General features: G+C 29.4%; 3 protein-coding genes and 1 non-coding gene across 11 annotated transcripts; 3 read left to right on the forward strand and 1 right to left on the reverse strand.

Annotated features, from left to right (window-relative positions):
- Positions 1 to 1,245: 1,245 nt before the first annotated feature.
- LOC137827242 (NAD(P)H-dependent 6'-deoxychalcone synthase-like) lies at positions 1,246 to 3,597 on the forward strand. Its single transcript, XM_068633508.1, has 4 exons — positions 1,246 to 1,778; positions 2,508 to 2,751; positions 2,855 to 3,031; positions 3,250 to 3,597. The coding sequence occupies exons 1-4, from the start codon at positions 1,456 to 1,458 to the stop codon at positions 3,442 to 3,444; spliced, it is 939 nt and encodes a 312-aa protein (XP_068489609.1). The 5' UTR covers positions 1,246 to 1,455; the 3' UTR covers positions 3,445 to 3,597.
- A 4,625-nt stretch (positions 3,598 to 8,222) lies between these two features.
- On the forward strand, positions 8,223 to 9,914 carry LOC137826420 (uncharacterized). The gene is made up of 3 exons (XM_068632381.1): positions 8,223 to 8,393; positions 8,494 to 8,599; positions 9,624 to 9,914. Exons 1-3 carry the CDS (start codon positions 8,352 to 8,354, stop codon positions 9,770 to 9,772), a joined length of 297 nt encoding a protein of 98 aa, XP_068488482.1. The 5' UTR covers positions 8,223 to 8,351; the 3' UTR covers positions 9,773 to 9,914.
- Positions 9,915 to 14,329: 4,415 nt separating this feature from the next.
- On the forward strand, positions 14,330 to 14,481 carry LOC137827325 (U12 minor spliceosomal RNA). Its single transcript, XR_011083714.1, has one exon. It is a non-coding gene; the product is annotated as a U12 minor spliceosomal RNA (small nuclear RNA).
- Positions 14,482 to 15,019: 538 nt separating this feature from the next.
- On the reverse strand, positions 15,020 to 19,792 carry LOC137825600 (uncharacterized). Of its 8 annotated transcripts, none has more exons than XM_068631301.1 (5): positions 19,350 to 19,792; positions 18,679 to 18,751; positions 17,067 to 18,556; positions 16,018 to 16,186; positions 15,020 to 15,899 (listed from the first exon to the last, which is right to left on the reverse strand). In XM_068631301.1, the coding sequence occupies exons 3-5, from the start codon at positions 18,462 to 18,464 to the stop codon at positions 15,271 to 15,273; spliced, it is 2,196 nt and encodes a 731-aa protein (XP_068487402.1). In that variant the 5' UTR covers positions 18,465 to 18,556; positions 18,679 to 18,751; positions 19,350 to 19,792; the 3' UTR covers positions 15,020 to 15,270. The 8 variants fall into 8 exon arrangements, with proteins under 8 accessions (XP_068487402.1, XP_068487403.1, XP_068487404.1 ...); XM_068631302.1 differs by having other exon boundaries at positions 19,345 to 19,792; XM_068631303.1 differs by having other exon boundaries at positions 19,459 to 19,787.
- Positions 19,793 to 22,220: the final 2,428 nt, after the last annotated feature.

Genomic DNA, 22,220 nt, shown 5'->3' on the forward strand with positions numbered 1-22,220 from the left:
GTAAGCAATTCAATGCTGCCATCCAATGTTTTCCAGGGTTAGAATAGTAATTTAACTTTCAATGCCTCGGATAAATGTTTAGTTTATATAATTAAAATATATGATAAATAAATATTTATTGAATATTAAATTATTTTTTAAATTGCAATGAATATTTTATAATATGACACTGGAAGATATTTTATAGGATAAGAACAATCTTTAAAAATACATCCATTGAAGATTCTTTTATGAGAAAAAAACATTGACCTAAAAATAATTGCACAAAGAACACTTTCATTCAAACATAGTTTAGAAAGGGAGAAGAGACAGTGAGGATTTATTTGTCTTCTTCTTTAGTACCTATCAACTCTTCATTAACACTTAAATATTTAATGCAAGCTATTTTTCCACGTTTATGTGAAATAATGTTATAAATTAAATACAAACCAAAAAAAAAATATTGATTACTATCTGTTATTAATAAATAATTTTTAAATTAATATTTAATTAACTAGTTAGATATTGATTTAAAAATATTTATCAATAATAAAAGTTAATTTATTAATTTAAATATTAATACTTTTTTTAATTTCAAAAATAATATTTAGTTTAATTAATATAGTAATTGATTATTTTTTAATTTTTATTTATTATTTATCTTATAATAATAGACAGGAAGAATAATAAATTTGTCTAAATAAATAGAAACAATTTGACTGTTTAATTCAATCGTTCCACTACTCTTTTTTGATTAATTTTTATTTATTAATTCTCTTTTTTTTTTTCTTCCAAAATCATAATGACTCGTGAAACCAAACCAAACTTATGAAAATCTTATTTGTGTTTGCATTCAACTTTCTTCTCTCCTTCATGTGAAGTTAAAGAACTTCTTAGAGTTTGCATGAAAGATTTAAGAGGGAATTTTTTTTTATGTGATTCTTTGTATGATAATATATACTCTAGTATCACTTAAAAAGTTAAGTTTAATAATATTTTAAATAATTGTTTTTTTAATATATTAAAATATTTTTTTAAATACAAAACTGTTACGAAAGTAAAAAAAAAAATATTATACCTTGGTGTCTTTGCAGCTATTGATTTAATTCTAAAGATAGAATAATTAATTCAGATTAAAAATAGAAAGAATTGTTAAATATTAAACTGTTTCAAATTTCAATTCAACTCCTAAAAGTAGAAACAAAACGATGATTTTTTTAAAGAAAAGTCAGAAACTAATACATGTGTTTTCTACATATGATGCTTACTTTGTTTGTTGTATGAAAACAACAAGAGATTAAAAATTCAAAACACATGAATTGGAAGAAGAGCATCATCCAGCTACCCCAAAGTAGAGATTAGTCACTGCAAATTCCACCTACCCAGTTCAAGTTTTTCAATATATAAGGAGTTTCTCTCGCATTTTCATTACCATCAACACACCCTTTTCACCATTCTTCTCCATTTCCAACCAAAATGACTGCTTCCAAAGTTCCTTCACTCACTCTCCACTCTTCCTCCGCCCAGCGGAAGATGCCGGTGGTGGGCCTCGGCACCGCGCCGGAAGCCACCAGCGCAGTCACCACAAAGGATGCTGTCCTCGAAGCCATCAAGCAGGGCTACCGGCACTTTGATGCTGCTTCTGCCTATGGCGTCGAACAGTCTGTGGGAGAAGCCATAGCAGAAGCACTTCAACTTGGACTTATTGCATCCAGGGATGAACTCTTCGTCACTTCCAAACTGTGGGTCACTGATAACCATGCACAAACCATTGTCCCAGCTCTCCAGAAATCTCTCAGGTCATCACAATTTCTACTTTTTTTTAACATTCACTAGATATTAAAACATTTTATAACTTATTATAAGTGAGTGTAAATCTCATCTAAGTAAGTTTTATAAAGTTGAATTAAGCTTAAAGTTCACTATGCAAATCTCAGCTTATAACTTTATAAGTTAGTTTTTATAAGGTTGAATTAAGTTTAAAATTCATTATGCAAATTTCACTTCATAAACCTATAACTCAGTTTGATAACATTGAGTTAAACTTAAAGTTTATTACACAAATCTCACCTTATAAACCTTAAAGCCAGTTTGATGAGGTTGAGTTAAACTTAAAGTTCATTGTGCAAATCTCACTTTATAAAGCTATAAGCCAGTTTTATAAGGTTAGTTTAAGCTTAAAATTCACTATGAAAATCTCTCTTTATAAACCTATAAATCAATTTAATAAGGTTGAGTTAAACTTAAAGTTCACTATGCAAATCTCATTTTATAAGCATATAACTAATTTTATAAGGTTGAACTTAAAGTTCATTGTGCAAATCTCACCTTATAAGTTATAAACCACTTTTATAAGGTTAAGTTAAACTTAAAATTCACTATGAGAATTATTTCGAATTTATTCTAGCTAGTGTTTATTAGTTCACCCACTATTGGCACTACGTCTCTCTTCTCCTCCCTCCTCTTTCTGTACGTCCCATGTTATCAAAATTCTAACTTTGTGACAATTTCCATGTTGAACCATGCAGGACACTTCAGCTAGAGTACTTGGATCTCTTCCTCATCCACTGGCCCATTGCCACCAAGCCTGGGAAAGTTGTGTACCCCATTGAAGTATCAGAGATAGTGGAGTTTGACATGAAGGGTGTGTGGGAATCCTTTGAGGAATGCCAAAGACTTGGCCTCACCAAAGCCATTGGAGTCAGCAACTTCTCCATCAAGAAGCTTCAAAAATTGCTCTCTTTTGCTACCATCCCTCCAGCAGTGAATCAAGTAATTAATAAACAATAATTAAGTTAGTTTAATTACTACTAATTCTAGTGATCCACCTATAAGCAAAATCTAATCACTGGTTAACCTTCAACAATTCTCACAGGTTGAAGTTAACCTTGGGTGGCAACAACAAGAACTAAGAGAATTCTGCAAGGAAAATGGTATCACTGTTACAGCTTTCTCACCCCTGAGAAAGGGTGCTGTGAGGGGTTCTAATCTTGTGATGGACAATGATGTAATCAAGGAATTGGCTGATGCACATGGCAAAACTGTAGCTCAGGTAAACTGATAAGTTCACATAGAATTATTTCATTGGTATAATAGACTTCTATCTAATCGGTTCTTTTTCATGTGATAACAGATGGTTATTTTTCTTGAAATATCAGTTTAGTTGAGATAGCAAGTTACATAGTGATACTTAACATGAAAGTTTTATAAAAAAAACACTGTTGTGTTATGTGTTTGTATGTTGAGAAAAGTGATGTAAAAAATGTGCAGATTTGTCTTCGATGGCTGTATGAACAAGGACTAACCTTTGTGGTGAAGAGCTATGACAAAGAGAGGATGAAGCAAAACTTGGGGATTTTCGATTGGTCACTGAGTGAGGAAGACTACAAGAAGATATCTGAAATCCATCAAGATAGGCTCATCAAGGGACCAACCAAGCCTCTTCTTGATGATCTATGGGAATGAACAATCACCTATAATTTCATACTTCCACTCTTTGCATGTTACTGAGAAAATAAACCAATTATCATCATTCTGTTCTTGATGATGATAATTAATCAATCTCTTGTTTCCATAAGATGTGTTAATCCCAATTCCAATTTAGTTTTGCTGAATCTTGTTACTTTTCTTCTTGCATAGTATCCGTCCCATAATAATTATCAGTAAGGTTTTTTTAATGCAGTTTAACAATAATAATAAGTTTCTTGTAAAAATTAATATGTTAGGGATAAAAAGCACGTGTTTGTAAACAAAATTCAACAACAAAGAGGTTAAAAAAAAAATTAGAATGTTACTTTGATAAAAACTACTAATTTAAAATTATAAATAGTTGGAGATATTGTTGAGACATTAGAGTATTTCATTTTATATAAATAGTTAAACATAGATCAATTCGAGTACAACTCAACTCTATAAAATCAATTCATGAAGTTGAAGTTTGCACCCACTTATATACCATAAAATACTTTAATATTTAGTCGATGTGGCATCTCCAACCATCTATTTTAATAAAATATCATTTTCACTTCAAAATTTAATATAGTGCGTTGTAAACATATCAACACATAAAAAAACATATTTAATAATTATAATAAATTATTACTAGTAAAATATGTGAAAGGATAATTTAATATTTTGATTAGATGATAACCTATCCTAAAAAATAAATACGTGAGAAAATATCATATTCTGAAAAGATATATTGTATTGAAAATACTATATCAATTAAAAATAACATCATTTTCACATTTACAACTCAAGACATGATGTACAAACTTAATAAAAAGTTGTTACTTTAATTGGTATACAAAATCTTGCTTATTAAGTATACAAAAATAGCTCATATACATGTTTCTTCATGTTAATATCATAATCATTACAGAACATAATATTTTAATCATATTTAATTTACTTTTTAATTTTAAATATTATATTATTGTTATAATATGATGTGAAGTGTATGTGAAATAAATATTTTACTTAAATATAAAAAATATAAAAATAATAATTTTAAAAATTGTATATATTTGATACACATAATACTACGAGGTGATTCCTAAACCTATGAAGAACAGATACATCAATCCTTACATCTGCAAATTGACTTTGTCTTTGTCTCTATTCATCACTTTGTATATTTATATATTCCTTATTTATATAAAAAAAAATATTCTGATGCTGATAAAAGAAAACAATAAACTACTACTGAAGTCCAACTTTGGTGTGGTGTTAGTATCAGAATATGGTGGTTGTGCAGATTCTCAGAAGCAAGTCCACATGAAAAATATATTTAAATTTCATATCCATCTACCACCACCTTTCTTCAATTATTGTTTTTTCTTTAATGTTTGCCCTTTAGCTTAAGTTATTTGCCTGGTTTTTTTATACCAACTTTATCTCATACAATATAGTTTTTCTGCATTGTTACCTACTTTTAAATCTGTTTGAGAATAGCTTGTTATTATTTTTCCTTCATGTCTTTGTTGAATATTTTGGAACTATGTGTTTGGAAGGATGTTTGGAGAAGGTTTTTAATTCAATTAATTTTGAGTAAGTGATTGTGATATATGTTAGATCTTTCATTCTAAAAGTAAGTTAAACAATATGTAAATTACTTAAAATTATATTAGCTAAATGCACAATTTCTAATTTATTAGCCTAAACCATATCTAAATTTGATTATCTGTGTCACTCTTGTTAATAATTTCATTAATATCTTTAAGAGCGCTACAAAATAACTATTATGAACTAAATTATGATTAGTTAACTAAATAAAATTGTTTTCGAACAGGGTTGTTGGAGAACATTTGAAACTGTTATTTCACTTTCTTTGTCAGTTGGTCGGTTTGCATTTACGTTCTTCTCCAAATAAGTTCCTTCCTCTTCTCTGCTGACTTCACTCATCGGTCTTCACGTGGTTCATATTCGAATGGTACCCTCAAAAGACACTCTGATGCTTAAGTCAGATTTAGTATTCAGCACTCGATATCCTAAGTGTTGTATAATGACGTACCTGATTCTTAGAATCTGTACTATTTATATTATTTTGGTGGACCTTCTTATTAGGTCGGATTAGAGAATTAGGTTAAGTTTAAGAATACATAAACTAGCTATTAATTGTTTATCAACCTCACTAATTCTGATTAAACATAATTAGTTATGTGATGTCAATCAGCATAATAACCAAATTTCAAACTGTAGTGTCGATCTATATAATGATCGGGTAAACCGTAATGTTGATCGACGTAATGACCAATTGGTGTACGTTCTCGTACAAAATTAATTTGGACTAGATTTTAGGTTTAGTTTTATAAAGCTGAATTGTTAAACTAACAATATTCAAAAAAAATTTGGTAAACCATACATAAACTCTTGAACCTTCAATTATATTTTTAAAATTTTTATTTAGTATGTTGACACCTATACCAGGTTGTGATTGAAGAGAAAAATATATTTTTATTAAAATAGAATACTTTTAAATTTATACTGTAATGCATAGTAATTGTAAACGAATTGTTTTTACACGTTTAATTATAAAAGTAATATTTTTTTATTGTATATTCAAGGGGTCAAATAGCTACAGTGAGTGATATTAACTACTCCTTAAAAACTGGGCCAAATAGTAATGTTGTTGGCCCATTTATTGACTCTTCTTGTTTTGTATAGGATTCAACTTTATTTTCATAAAAAAATTCTTCACATGGAAAAGACTTTCTGCACGTGGAAAATATATTTTACCAAATAAATGGGAAGTTAAATATACTTTTATTTACCAAATTCGAGTTAATATTTTAACAAAATATTAGATAAAAAATAATTTTAAAAATCAAAATATTTATTTATTGTAACTATTTTATGTGTTTTTTTTTAATGTTTTGTAATAGGTGAAACAAATGTCTTAATAACTACGGTGAAAAATCAAGTTTAGGGTTTCTTACGTTTTTTTTGGAAAGAGAATGTATGTGTGAATAAATTTACTAACTTATACTTTATTCATAAGAAGTATTTTCATTAGCATAATAAATTTTCATCTAGTCTTTTCTTAAGATTTTTTTATTGATAAGTATAAATTACCTATGTACAGTTTTTGTTAATATATGGATTTTGGTATAGTTTCTCCGTATTTTCTTGTATTTCCTTTTTTTTTAATAATATTTTTCATGTGGTGACAAATGTTGTTGTTACTTGAAGTGTCAGTCTGAGATGTAAAGTTTCATACATTTTAGAAATTATATGTATCTCCGTATTCGTGTCCGTGTTTGTATCGTATTAATGTTCGTAAGTATCTTTATTTGGATGTGAAAGTTATTTTTAAAAACACGAAGAGACATATTTAATTAAAAAATGCTTTTTAATATTATAGCTAGCCAGATGTAAAATTTCTGATTTTAGAAGAATAATTTATTTCTCATAACTTTTTTTCCAAAAGTATTTTATTTTTAACTTAAACAACTCAGTCTATAACTTCCATTCTCTTTTTTTCTTTTTCTTTTTTAAAAGCAGAATCCGAACAATATATGAAAAGTTAACCAAAAGTATTTTTAAACATGGCTATAAATTTTTTTTATCATAATATTTCAGTAAACCCAATATGATTATTTTTAACATTTTCAACACTTAACTGCAAATTCATAAACTAGAAAGTTTTTATTCAATCAAATGCTGAATCAATTGTTTAATGAATATGAAAGTTTAGAAACATGTATAGCTTTAATAAACAAAAGGTTTGATAACAAACTCATGAACTCATTATGCATGAAACTTCATCTTCACTTCACGCAATACTTGCACAGTTTGCAATTTTTCGACTTTTATGAAACAGGAAAATTGCCATAACATCACAGTACAAAAAACAATGATACTTTATAAAGTTAAGTTAATTAACTTTCACCATAACCATCTCAAAAACAACACTTTCTACTTTCTGATTCATTGAAAAGTTTTACAAGTAAAGTTAGGTTATAGCATTGAACTAGAGTTTTCAATTTACATAAAACAAGCATGATGATGAGCTGATACCCTTATGTAGATATCATATTTTTTTTATCGATAAAAAACGAATAAATTAAATTGAAGTATTTCAGAGATATCTCAACCCTAATACAAAACGATCCATAATCAATCATCAAAAAACCTTACATAGACCGGAACACAAAAAAAAGTGAGTATAGTGGCTGACAAACGTAAACAACCCCATAATTCAACATAAATCCCTACCCTTTTCTAACAGATATCATACATACTAAAGATTTAAGACACACTTACCCAACAATCTCATAATTCAACATAAATTCCTACCCTAAGAGATATCATTCATACCAAAGATTTAAGACACACTTACCCTTTGAAATTCTCCATGACCATACCTTCACTTAACTGCATAATGATCGTACAAATGAGAAAGAAGCAGGTTTGGATGGTGGGAAAGTAAGCATATACACATATAGAAGTAGGAAGATGAAACGAAACCAGAGAGACTTGGTTGCAGAAAATGGTTGGAAAATTGTGGCATCAATTGATGATCTGAGTTTGTCTGTTTGAGGGAAATGTCTGTGGGGGTGTCCCACAAATCACGTGCTGGAGGAGGCTCTATTGGCACATGAACAAGACAAAGGAGTGGTCATTTACAATCTCCTCTAATCCTCTCTCAGCCAATGGTCATCTATCCCTCACGTGGGACTCTTGACCCTACATCACTACCCTCTCACAATATGCTATTTTTTATTGCTTCCCTCTGCATTAAATCTTCTTCACACCACATTTGCACCTTCTACCTCTAACTCATCCTCTTCTCACACTGCTTTCACTTCCACACTTTCATACACACTGCACATAACTTTTCTCAACTTCACTACCTAGTGCTAGGATCGATCATGGGAGAGTCTTCTAATTCCTCTGCTTCTTACATTCACATGGTAAAGAGACAATAGCCACCACTTCATATCAGCTCCCTTTGATTTTCATTTTTTGTGTTTATACCTACATGATCGTGGTGGCATGTTTGTACGAAATTAGGTGCACCACCTGATTGAGAAGTGTTTGATCTTTCACATGTCAAAGGAAGAATGCATGGAGGCTCTCTCCAAGCATGCAAATATCAAGCCTGTCATAACATCCACTGGTATGTTCTCTTCTTTTCATTTTCTTCATAGATTTTACACCTTTTCAACTCCTGCAAGATTCAAGAGATTTGTGATCAAATCATTTCAAAATGTAAATTTACCTTCTATACATACCTAATTATTATGTGTATGAACCCTTACTTGTCATACATGCACTCGCAAGTTAGTACAAAACCTAGTACAAACCTCATCCTAGAAGTTAAGTTTATGAAGTTGAATTAGGCTTTTCTTAATAGCTACCTAATTTAATTTTGATTGATTAACTATTTAAAACCTTTAATTTTGCTTTGAGAATTTACAAAGCCTACACTTATGACTAAAAGACTGATACTCTTAGATCAAATAATTCATTCTTTGACCATTTCACCAAACCTGCTTCAAACTTATGTGTCTATATTATGTTTCAACTTTAAAAAGCTTTTTAGGTTAGTTAATACTATGTTTTAATTTTACAATTCTCTGCTATATATAGATTAGAAGAAAGTTGAATCAAGGACTATATATAGTGAGATTTATTTTGCTCAATGAAATATTACATCACAAAATTGAGAACAATCATACCAGTTAAAAGAACAGAGAACATCAGTGTTGTTTTTGTTTTCTATTGGTCTGAGATATATACCATTTTTGAATAAACTCCCACTAGTAAACATCAGTGGGAAAGAAAATAAGTATTTATCAAGTTAGAACCTTATTCAGAAACAAGTTTTTAATTAATATTATAACTATTACATGTGAAATTTTCTTTGATGACATCTGAAATTGAAAGATCAACAGTACTAAAGGCAACAGGCTTCTAAGATTCAACAACAAGTCCTTCACTATGCATATACAACAAGTCCTTCACTATGCATATAATCTCTCAAATCTAAGAAAAAAGATAAATACAGATGGGTTTCAGTTCACTAATTTGCAGCACCAGAAAGTTCCCTCACCAAGAATCCAAACATGCACGTGCATATCATGCATCCGTACATCGAATGAACATGTTTTGTGTGTGTACATGAATGAATATGTGTGCAGTGTGGAAGGAGCTGGAGAAAGAGAACAAGGAGTTTTTTGAGGAGTATGCCAAAGCTAAGAGTAAAGAGGACCGAATGTCGGAGGAAGAGACAAGCCAAATGATACAGAAGATGATCTCAGATTCCACTAAAGGTGGTAGCAGCCATTGAAAATGATCTCACCTCTCTCTGTTCTCCCTAGCTTCACCACTATGCATGCATAATTGGTCCCCTTCAACTTTCCAATGCACGGATTTTTCTTAATATATGCTGTTAAATGTTATACATATGCAATGAAAATGGGGTTGTCTCATACGGAATAAGCACGGAGACTGTGTATACATAATGCTGTGTGGTCCTCTCCTTCTATCTTTTGTGGAAAATGACAGTTTCACATCCTCTATCAGAAAAAATGAACTCACTTTCGACAACCCTTTTAATAATATAATAACATGCATCAATATTTGAAGTTAAACAATACAAAAAATCTGATAAAAAGATTAATATTCTGAACTTTGTGGTTATTATCAAGATATCAGCAAAGAGTATAGAGGGTGTTTGAGTTAGCAAATAACAGTGTGCCATATCAGCATGTGAAAGATTTTCCTGTTATTTGATTTGAGATAACCTTATATACACACACACACACATATATATATATGTGTGTATATATATATATATATATATATATATATATATATATATATATATATATATATATATGATAGTATAAGATATGACTGATGTGGGGAGTGCTGACACGTGTCTGTTGTACAGATACAATAAGCACAAAACTCGCTGTAAGGTCAACATTATGCAACAGGGGTATCTGCATGTTGTGATCATTCGTAGCCCTGTTGCGTTTGAATGATGAATATTAGGGTTTGTGTGTTGTCGTATCGCATGATTATTAGTATAAAAATGGAATGGTATTCGACAAACTATCATTTCTCGTTAATAGTAGATATTTTCATTGGAATATATATGTGTGTGTATGTCCCACATTGAAGAAATTTCAGAATCTTCACACAGCAACACGCATGTCGCCTCGTACAAGATAATTATCACAGTTTTCACTATAGTGCAGTGCAGTACTTTCCCTGATTAATGAATATTTGCAACTAATTAAAAAGTAAACATTGCAATGTACAAGACTTTATCACTTTTATATACCACTGAGGTAATTGGTCTTATTTTTTTTTATTGACAAAGTAAATAAAATTAATTAGACCATTTAAAAAAAAGAGATTTAAAATTACTGTGACAAAAAAAAGAGTCATAAAAACATAACACACAAACACCAGCAGCAGTGAAAAACCAAAACTACAAATGACATGAGTTTGCAAAAATCTGAGGTTATTTGTCTTATGATAATACTTTTGCTCGACTTAAAGTATTCTTTTAATTCTTTGTGATATTTTTATTTACAAGACTACTTGAAGAGGTTATTAATGAAATTCGAATTCTTATCACTCTTCTTAAATGTTGCAGCCCTTGCAGCTGGTTTTTGTGCATTAATGCTGTTTTTGTGTTTCAAAATTTCTCTCTTATTTCTACCACCTCTATTTTTATACTGTTTTTTTATTAGTAAATAAATAATAAATGTAGTGCTTCAATTCTATTATATACAAAGATTTATAATTTCTGCATAGTCTTAAAAAAAAAAAAACCCAAAATCATCTAGAGTCATAGAAACAATCAAATGACATATCAAAAGATGTAAATACATAAAAAAAAAAATTAATTAGTTCTAATCGATCTAGAAACAAATCCAATTAAAGAGTGGGCTGATTTTTTTATCGACAAAAACGAATAAATAAATAGAGGTATTTAAGGATACTCAACCTAAAGGTAGCCTAAACCATTCAACGAAACCCTTTACAAACACAAACGACATATGAGCTAAGATGACAACCGTAAAGAATCTCAGTTTTCAGAAAAATAATCACCTATCATTTTCTAATAGATCTCATACAAATCAAACCATTAGATTGGTTTGTCCACATAAGTTTCCAGTGAGATTGGTTGCTCAATTATTTGAATCTTTGGTAGAAACATGTCTTGTATCCTCACTACAATAAAATTATTAAATAATTTTTAAAAATTAATTTAGAATCAAAAATATTAATCGCTAAAACTTAGTAAATTAATTTAGAAATCATTTTATACATTTTTATTAATAATAGAAATTACTTTAGATACCAATTTTTTTTTAATAAAATGTTGTCTAGTTTAATTAATATATTGACATATTATTTTTAATTTCTAAAATTGATCACTATTTAATAATTTTTTTATAATACTTTTTTTTATGATAAAGACTAAAATTGTTTTTAATTTTATTTATTCTTTATCGATACAAAATTTCATAAATTTCCATACACCAACCTCAATGGGCACAGCTGGTGGAACAAGATCCCAGTTGTGAAAGCCGAAAGCCATGAATCATAGAAACCTTCCTCTGGCTGCCATTTTTGGAGTTCAAATAAAATGATTTGGTTGTATTTGAATGATCTTAAGCAGTGTTGAGTTCTGTAGTTTTGAAGCGATGAAGATGAAATTTGAAATCCTTGGTGTGGCAAATGCTGATTGGTTTATGCATATATTCTTGTATTGATATGCATACATTCGCCATCATCGCAGATTAAAAAGAAGACAAATGCATGCATAGGTCTGAATCAGTGAAGCACATATCCTAAGTCAGGACATGAACACACCATACACATCAACTCTACAAATACAAACAATGCTCATTTGTTTATCACACTTCCACCACTTGTATAATAACTACAAACTAATTTATTTCACACCATGTCTTTTTTCAAACTCTCATTCTACCTTAACTATCTATGTAATATGGATAAGTAACTTTTGTCTTTAAAAAAAAAACTCATATAACTATTATCTTCATCTTTAATTGATTGGTCACTTTTTTTCCTTTTCTTCTTTTCTTCACTAAGCAATCATCACTCATTGAATCACACTCCTCTTCCACTGATCTTTACTCCCTCGTGAGTTTTCGATCGGGATGGTACTTTCAAAAAACATTATGACACTAAAATAAGATCTCTCGCTGTATTTGGTGTTTGGTGCAATTAATGCATGATGACGACATACATCTTTCTCGAAACTCATGACTATTTATATAATTAGTACAAGTCCATTGTTATTGGATCGGATTAGCGTTTGGAATGTAATTAATAGCACATTACCTAATGCTTAATCATTGTTTTAGGCTTGTTAATTCCTTGTTGAGTTGAATGGATCTGGTCATGTTGGTGGGTACAAACCAAACGCGGATACTACAACCTTCCTCCGGTTTTTGAGTACATTAAACTCTAATTATGTTAAATAATCTCAACTTCTAATACATTCTTCTGGATTTTTTACTTATTCTTCTGGATTTTTTACTTCATATAAACACTTAGATTATGAACTGGATTAAAATTTGGTTGTTCAATTGACTGATTTTAGGTGTTTTTGTTTCCATTTCTTTTACTGGTGATTATTTCCCTTCAGTAAAAAATAAATCCTATAATAACTTTTTTATTTGTACTTTGTAATATTAGATACATGATTTCTTTTAAAATAAATTATTCTAAATATATTATGAATCAGAAACAAATGAATAAGAAATCTGCATATACAAACATCTTGACAATTTAAAATCTTCAATGTACTACTTTAAAATACACGTGGGCCCGGAGAAAGATTCCCTAGTCTACTCAAGGTGTAGTGCACACAAAACATTTAAAAACTAAGTAATAATTATAATAATAACAACAACAATAACATCTTAATGGAATTTTTGAAAAAGTGTCAATTTTTATTTTTTTTCAAAATGGGTTTGGTTTTGAAAAATCACAGTCACGAATTCATTGTTAAAACAATATAAAGTTGTACAAATATAATACAATTTTATTGTAATTGTGTCATTTTGATATGTAAGGAATTATGTTAATTTGACACTGCTTAATCTATACATAATTTTATAAAAAACAAGAAAAATGAAGAAAATTGAGGCTCTTTTATGAAAAAAAAAAAGAAGCTATATTAAATAGATGAATAAGTGACATGTAGAATTGAGGAAGCAACATGCAGAAATAGACAGAGAATAGGTTTGAAATCCGTGAAAGGTAGGTATTGAGATGTGTGTAGAAAGTGAGATTCCTCTTTCTCTTGTAGTTTGTCTCATTGCTTAACTACAACCATGGAGTGGCTAGGTAGCAGCTACTACAAATCATGCAATTTTGTAATCTCTTCTACCAATGGTTTTCCCACTACACTCTCTCTGCATACAACGACAACCTCAGACCCAAATCCTTCATCACAAATATCATTGTTTCAGATATTATTACCGACAGTATAGTTTCACATAATTGACTCAAAATTTCTTCTTTCGATCTATCAAAATATAGCTTATTTTCACAATTAAATTTTATTTAAAATGATAAAAAAGTAAAATATATAATTAAAACATAAATTCATTTTAATATGGAATGTAAATGGTGATAGCTATTCAAATAACATGACATTGTTAAATCTGAGATAAAGGGTCTTTCATGTTCATCTGATATAATCCTTAAACCAGTAATGGAGGGTTGAAGAGAACATTGGCAACAGATTGAAGTAATAAATATCCAATGAAATTAAGTCCCACATCGGTTGGATATTTGTGGAGACATAATCTCTTGTGTATAAATAATAGGAAACTGTGACCTTTAAAACTTGCCTTAAACTAATGAGTAAGGAAAACAAAGCAAGCAGTGGGAGCTGCTTGCAGCACTCATTCTGATGTGCAAGAATTTTTGTAGGGGTTATAGGCTGGCCTTGAGTAGACGCTGCTTACTTATGCAGAACTCTTAAAGGCGGGCCTCCCAATCCCATAAACCAACCATAGTCTTAAAATCACCAATTTCTGACATTTTTTACTTTATTTCTTTCTACAACCTTAAAATCAGCAATTTCTGTCATTTAGAACTTTAATTTCTTTCTATTTTTTTTAATTTAATAGAAGAGAAGGTATGAAAGTGGTAAAATTGATGTACAGGTCCAAGGTATTGAAGAATCACTTTAGTAAGTTAGTGATATTGTGAATTATAAACACAAAGTATTAAGTTCTCTTTACATTGTTAACATTTTATTTGAGATTTTCTTCATTAACAATGAACTGAAATGATGAAAATTGAAAATGAAAAAATTTGAGGAAGAGGACAAGAAATGATGAAGAAATAGAAGATTTCTTTAAGTAAATTAATTATATTGTGAATTATAAACACAAACAAAGAATCCAACCCAGATAGAAGTTTTCTTTGATAGTGTATTTTAAGAATGAGGTTACTTTTAGTTGATTATGGGAGATAGTATGTGAAGGACAGGGACACATGAACTGGAGAGGAACAAATTAACTATAAATAATTGGGTTTAAATTTCAATTAAATGTATTTCTCAAGAAAAAAATAACACAGAAACATGCTGATAATTTTTTCATACAAATAATAAAGAACATCTTTCCATATAAAAGAATAATAGACCTATACCTATATGCTAAACTCAAACTCTTCAAATACCTGTGCTAATTCATATTCTCAAAATTGACTCAATCAACCTCTCAAAATTCACTCAATCAAACTATACACCAATTGCACACATCAAAAAATGCAATAGCCTCACACAACTACAATCTTTTCAAAATTGTCAGAGGTAACTATCTCCATTGCAAGCTCCTCTGTTAACAAATCAACTATCTCTGTAACAATATCTTCAACATCTTGGGCTAGTTCTATCCATCTAATTTTCCCTTGGAGTGTATCATCTGCTAACTCATTACTAGCTTTATTTTCTTGTGCAACAAGCAACCCCCACATCTCATCTTCAATCATGTTTTGGCTTGGTTCAGCATTCAATCTTCTTGATGTTGATTTTTCCCACATTGGAATATACAAATATGGCTGAAGAATCTGTAGCAACCCTAAGTTTACGCGATCAAAGAGCAATTTCCTTTCAGATCTCCTCCATAGCTGCTGCTCGCCAAATTTCTTTTCCAGGATTTCAAAGACGGAAGGGCTAATAGGACATTGTGAAGAGTGCCATGTAGAAGAGTCTCTAAACAAGCTCCTATTAAATATACCTCCCTCTGTTAAAACCTCAACAACATATGAGAAATCCCTACTTTCTTCAGCTCTGAACAATCCTGCTATATCTTTCTTTTCTTGAGAGTTATGCATATGTTCATTCTCACAATCTTCATCACTTGAAACATTCAAACCACATTCTTCATCATCCACTTCAGAGGAATCTGAAATTAACAATGGTACAATTGTAATTCATGCCAAACTAGAAGGAGAGAAACTAAGAAATGAAGCATAGATTTCAAATGATATGTTGAACAAATGAACAGCATAATCATTACATACCATATGCATGATCGCCATTATAGTCAAATTCAATGTCTTTCCCAAACAAGGGATCCAAAACAGAGATTGGACTATGTTCATATGACTCCTCAGAGCTACCAATAGGATCTGGATCAACCTCCGAGAAGAGTGAACGATCAGAATCTTCTTGAACATAATCTGATCTATCCTGTAATTTAAGAAAAAATACAAAGCAAAACACATATCAATAGTGAAACCTAAAGAAAAAACTTTGACATAGCTAAAATAACAACAGTTACAAAGAAATAAAAAATTACGTGTGACATGCAATGATATAAAAAGAAAAGTCGACTCAAAAAGTTTCAACTCAAGAAGTTGGATATGAAAAGTATGCAGTAAAAAAATCTGTTTAATATAACTAAGATATCTGGAAATGTTACTTCAGGAAATTAATGATGCAGCATTTACTTCTAAAACTAAACTACATCAAAATTGACATGAAAACTATAACTCAGAAATAAAAGTTTATGTCCAATGCCTCTTGTACTGAAAGTATAAGTTTTACATATTACCTTAGATTTATAGTTCAATTACTTCAGTAATTAGTAGTATAAAACTTAGTCATAAATAATTCCTTTTGCATTATAATTATGTTTTGCATCAATAAAGTATAACCAAAAACATAATAGAACAAAATAAAACCCTACTCAACAAATCTAGCTTCCATATATTCAAAAGGGTAACCCAAATATCAGAAAGTCAGGATTCAAAAGAAAAACATTACTTTACACAACCTAGTAGCCACGGCCATTGAGGGGATATTTACACTGCTTGAAGTATTGAGCACAGAGAAACTTCCTCATGTGATCAATTAATAATGAACGAGAAAACAAAACTTCTACTATTTCTCATGCATTTAAGGACTAAAATTTAGCAAGTCACATGCATTTGGGTATTTTCATTCATTGCTGAAGTAATAAAATATAGGGCACACCTGAAACAATAATATTACTCTATTATGGAAGATTCATGTATGTTTCCATTAAATATACAAATTCTGACACCTGAATGAGAAAGAAAAAGCACACCTGTTGCTTTGAAGCATATGAAGTACGATTCAAACAATCAATTTCTTGTGATAAAATGAAGGCTGTTGATTTAGATTGATGTTTGGTTGGACTATGTGTCTTGTCAACAACCTCAGCTGTTGTATCAGATACCAAGAGCTCAACTGATGAATCAGGAGACACAACATTTTGCTTAAACAAATCACTGTCTTCATACTTTGTGTTCTTCACTTCATCACTCATTACACATCTCTCTTGCAAGATCTGTCTGTCTATAAAGGTTGAAGAAGAACTACTTGTCAATTGAGGATGCATAGTTATCTTATCAGATAAATCCTTCTCATAACATCTCTTCTCTGACTTGTGACTGACACTATTCTCTTCAGTATGATCACTATTGAAATATGAGGAAAAAGAAGGGAGTTTCTCACCGCCAGAACTGAGGTTCACATCTTCCAAACATTCTTTCTGGTCATTATTTTGACCCTTACTGTTCCATGATGACCAATTTGCAGATGCCTTTTTTCTCAATCCCCAATATCTTTGAAACAAGATATCGTGATTCACAGTTCCACTATTATCAGCAAGAACTGAAACTGAACGAAGGGGTCTTGGCACTCTTCTAGCAAAACTATAATTATCACCAGCCTTACATCTCAACTTAATTCTGTCATTACTATATCCACTTTGATGATTACAATTTCTTGCTCCATTTCCTTTTTCAGAAATCATAGGCAATTGGTTATGCGCAGAGTCTTGACCACATGGTCCAAGTTCATGAACCTTTTCTGTCACATCCCTCTGTTCCAAAGTTTTCCTCCTGACTTGAGAGCCTTTATAAGAACCATCTGAACAGAAGATTGGGGAAATGAATTGGATCCCATCAACTGAATTATTTGAAGCAGGCTTCGGCATATCCTCGGCAAATACTATATTCCCTCTGAAAAAAGAACTTGAAGCAGTATCTAAAACTCTTTTTGCAACATTCCCAGATTGAATAGAAATCTCCTCGGAAATTTTACTGAAAGATCTTGAACTTGGCTTACCAAAACTCATGTGATAGGATATTTTCTTTCTATCTTGCTTTTCAGGATATGCTTTCTTGCTTTCAGCCAAATGAGAATTTTTGCTAGAACTAGGATTCTCTTTCCCATTTCCTTTTGATGGGTTATGATGCTTACTTCGCCTGAGTGCTTTGACCACTTCTAAAACATCCTCAGATCTGTCCTTTTCATTAGTATTCATTCCAAAGGACTGCTGCTGATGAGATGAACGCTTCCTTCTGACACCAATGGAAGCAACTTTCTGCTGGTAATTCTCAGAGAGCACTTTCTGTTTATCTCTAACAGGATGTAGGGCATGCACTTTATCAAGACCCATTAAATTTAAAATAACACTTGGTGCTTCTTTAGACTCCATTCTGCAATTATTACTCTACAAGATAAGTTGATACACTGGAACTCGAGCACTCCCTGAAAAGCAATGAAACTGTCTGCAATAAATCACAATACCTGTTACACGAAAATAAAAGTGATGAATGCATGCTGATAAGGGATAAACATAATCAATCTATTAGGTAATTTCTTTCCTTTTTCAAACAGTGAACCCAAAGCAAGAAGAATCACAAACCAACCTTCTTTATTACATCTCATCTATGCTTCAACACTTCCTGGGAATGATTTTAATGCTCTATCAGCAAAACAGACCTAAAAAAGGTAAGGAGAAAAGACATTAAAAAAAGTTCGATTTCAGAAAAATAAACGCAATTAAAAATCTCATATAGGAGAGACATCATCATAACCTAAAACATATTCTTCATTATAATCAGTCTAACAAAATCAACATTGCAAAACAGGAAGAAAAACAAACAAACAGCAGCAAATTGAGAGATTAGTCTAAAATTGAAACATACCAGTATTAATTTACTCTTTCAATTTAGTAGCAAAACAAACACAAACAGGTAAAAAAAAATAAAAATTACAATAATATTAGAGTAAAAGCATACAGGAGAAAGAAATCATGAAATCAACCTGTCAATGAATCTGATTCATCTGTGTTCAATCACTGACAGCAAAGAAACAGTGTAAAGCACTCAGGTAATCGACACAAGGTGTGATTATTGGAAAGAGCCAACCCGAAAAAAGAAGAAATGATAACGTTCTTCAATTCACAGAAACATGAGAAGGAAACAGAATGATTCTATCCCACTAGAAACAAAAAAATAAAAAATAAAAATAGAAACCTCCTTAACAAAAGCACAAGCAAATCAAGATCCCAACAAAATCATGACTTTACAAACCTCACCCTCAACAAAGACTCATAGATCATCATCAGAATCATCATCGTCAAGATTCAAGAAGGAGAAGCAAGAGAAGATGGAGAAACAGAAGAAGTATATGCAAAAACAAAGAACCTTCTCTGACAATCCTTTCAAAAGTGAGACCTTTTTGGATTATGCGGGTACCCATAATCCAGAAACTTCATTCCATGCAACAAAATCAATCAGGGTCGCCTCCTTTTGCAAGAAAGCAAATTGGGGTATTAAATTCAGGAATGGCTGCAACCCAATTTTTGTTATACCATGAAGGAAAAGGACACAGCCGACATAAACATCAATCAGATAAAAAAAAAAGAAAAAAAAAATGTGGATACTTTAGGGATACTTAGCAACTATAACTCCTAAAAACTCTTGGTAACTAAGTAAAAGATTGGTTATGCTTTGGTATTTGATTTCAAAGCATTGAATTAAAAAAATGAAATGATTGAAACAATATAATTAATGACTATTTATTTTCTTTTATTTATTATTTATTTATTTAAGTTAGTTTTGTCGTGTGTGCATATCCACACCAACCGTAATTGTCATGCTTGCGTATTTGGCGCCATGAAGATATCATTGTTAAATGGAAGTGTCGGGTTCGGCAATGATTTTACCTTCCTATGTTCTAACCATAAAATCTATATCAAATATCATGTTAAATATTTTATATTCAAAATAATATGGTTAAACTAAAGTATCTAAATTAAGAGAACTAATTTTAGAAAATTAAATTAAGTTTAACTCAAAATTTGTAACACAACATTAAAATTTATCTTAATTATTCTAAAATTTTATTATTAAAATGGATACTTATTAATAAAACAAAAAATTAATAATTACATTAATAAAATAGTTATATTATTATTTTTGTTTATAGAATTTAAATATTCAAATTCTCATTAATAAAATCAAATTTGAATTACTATAATATATCAATTGAATTGTATTATTTATAATTTTAGAATTTAAATATTTAAATGGATTTTTTATTCTTATTAATAAATCAAAATCTAGATTACTATAATATATAATTATAATTAAATTTTGAATAATATAATATAAATAAAATTACTAAAATAATAGCCTATAATTTTAAATAATGTATTTTATTAATTCCCATTAATAAGAAAAAAAATATTTTTTAATATTTCTAAAAAAATACAAACACAATATTAAATTAAAAAAAAATCAAAGGAAAAATCATAAAAAACAAAAATTTAAAATTTTAAAAAAAAATAACATAATCAATTATGCTTTATTTTAAAAAAATAACATAATTAATTACTAACTGTTTTTAGGAGTCTAATCAATTATGTCTTACATTTAAAAAAAAACCTAATCGATTATGTTGAACATGTGAATAACATAATTTGATTATTTTTATTTTAGGACACACATTGATTAAATTCTATGTAGTTTTTCATGCATAATTGATTAGGCACGATGAAAAAACTTAAAATGATTATTTATTATTTTATTATTATTTTATAAATTAATTTGAAATATTATTATTATTTTAATATTTATATTATTAATATTAATAATAATTTTTATTATTATAAATATATTTATATTTTTAGGTATATAGGTTATTTTTTTATTAAAAATATATTTAATATTTTTTTATTTATTATAAATAGATTAAATATTTTTTGGATATTTACAATTTATTTAGAATAAATTTAATAAAATTAAATTATTTAAATTATTTTTTATTATATATTGAAGATAAAAACGTAAGTTTTTAAGTACTTATATATGACTTCCTCTTCTTTTACATAGGTTTCTCTTCAATTATGCGAAATAAATAAAAAAATACTCATTTTTTCTTTTTCGTGTCCCTCCTCACTCGTATATTTGTTGATGCAAACAAGGAATAAAATTTATCACTTGATGTGTAACAATTTGCAGTACTCAATTAAAACCACTTAAAAAAAAAACTCATCCTTAATAACAATTCACAATTTTAATCATAAAAATTCTTTAAGAAAACTATAGTTTTTCTCATAAAAATAAGCCACCAAGTCAAAGTTGGCACTTATTAAGCTTCTCTATCAAACCAAAACACGTTTTTCAATTTGGAATAATTTAGATAAAATTGCTTATAATTTCAAATATTAGTGTATTTTTTCTCTTACTTCCAACAATTTCTTTAGGAACAATAGGGACAAATAGTGACCTTGGCTTCGTCCATTTTTTTGTTTCTCATACATTTAATCATAGTTTTGCTTCCAACTTACGTCTTTGACTGGTTTTAAAAAATGTCTCATTTGAAGAATATCTCAGCTTAAGAGTCCTCCAAAATTTGATAAAAAAATAGGTAAATTATTCTAAACAAAAGAATGTAAAAAAAAAAATAGCAGAAGAATAAATATGTTTTAAATTTCATTAATAGTATTGCAGTATTTTAAAGTCAAAACTATTCATTAATTATAAAATAATAAAGAAAAGAATGTTTGTGAGGATGTTGTTTTGGTTAAAATTCAATAATGTTGCGACCCCACGCACCACGCCGCGAGTGTGAAAGTGGCTACCATCTTTTTCACTTCTCGTTTTGTTCCTAAATAACTTGCAAATATTTTGCCGTCCATTTATAATTAGTGTTTTTTTTTCTTCCAAATATAACTTGGAAATAATAATTTTTTATATGATTTATTAAATAATAAATTCAGTACTTTCTTTTTTATTATAAAGCTCTTCCTCTTTCATTTAATTCATATTTTCTGTATTCAAACTATTTTTTCCATTACAAATTGATAGTGCATAATAGTTTTTTATTGAAATTATTATGTCTATTATTATATTCAAATTTAAATTTAATGGTATTTTCTTCTAAATTTGATAATTATTATATC

The sequence above is a fragment of the Phaseolus vulgaris genome, chromosome 8 (genome assembly GCF_000499845.2).
Source record: "Phaseolus vulgaris cultivar G19833 chromosome 8, P. vulgaris v2.0, whole genome shotgun sequence".
NCBI lineage: Eukaryota > Viridiplantae > Streptophyta > Magnoliopsida > Fabales > Fabaceae > Phaseolus > Phaseolus vulgaris.

What these genes read in the sequence shown, in the direction of transcription:
- LOC137827242 (XM_068633508.1), top strand. Translation starts at nt 1,456, where the DNA reads ATGACTGCTTCCAAAGTTCCTTCACTCACTCTCCACTCTTCCTCCGCC. An exon ending in TCCCTCCAGCAGTGAATCAA is followed by an intron (nt 2,752 to 2,854) that starts GTAATTAATAAA and finishes CAATTCTCACAG; the next exon opens with GTTGAAGTTAACCTTGGGTG. An exon ending in ATGGCAAAACTGTAGCTCAG is followed by an intron (nt 3,032 to 3,249) that starts GTAAACTGATAA and finishes AAAAATGTGCAG; the next exon opens with ATTTGTCTTCGATGGCTGTA.
- LOC137826420 (XM_068632381.1), top strand. Translation starts at nt 8,352, where the DNA reads ATGGGAGAGTCTTCTAATTCCTCTGCTTCTTACATTCACATG. An exon ending in CTGCTTCTTACATTCACATG is followed by an intron (nt 8,394 to 8,493) that starts GTAAAGAGACAA and finishes GTACGAAATTAG; the next exon opens with GTGCACCACCTGATTGAGAA. An exon ending in GCCTGTCATAACATCCACTG is followed by an intron (nt 8,600 to 9,623) that starts GTATGTTCTCTT and finishes ATATGTGTGCAG; the next exon opens with TGTGGAAGGAGCTGGAGAAA.
- LOC137825600 (XM_068631301.1), bottom strand. Translation starts at nt 18,464, where the DNA reads ATGGAGTCTAAAGAAGCACCAAGTGTTATTTTAAATTTAATGGGTCTT. An exon ending in CATATGCTTCAAAGCAACAG is followed by an intron (nt 16,187 to 17,066) that starts GTGTGCTTTTTC and finishes CTTAAATTACAG; the next exon opens with GATAGATCAGATTATGTTCA. An exon ending in TAATGGCGATCATGCATATG is followed by an intron (nt 15,900 to 16,017) that starts GTATGTAATGAT and finishes TGTTAATTTCAG; the next exon opens with ATTCCTCTGAAGTGGATGAT.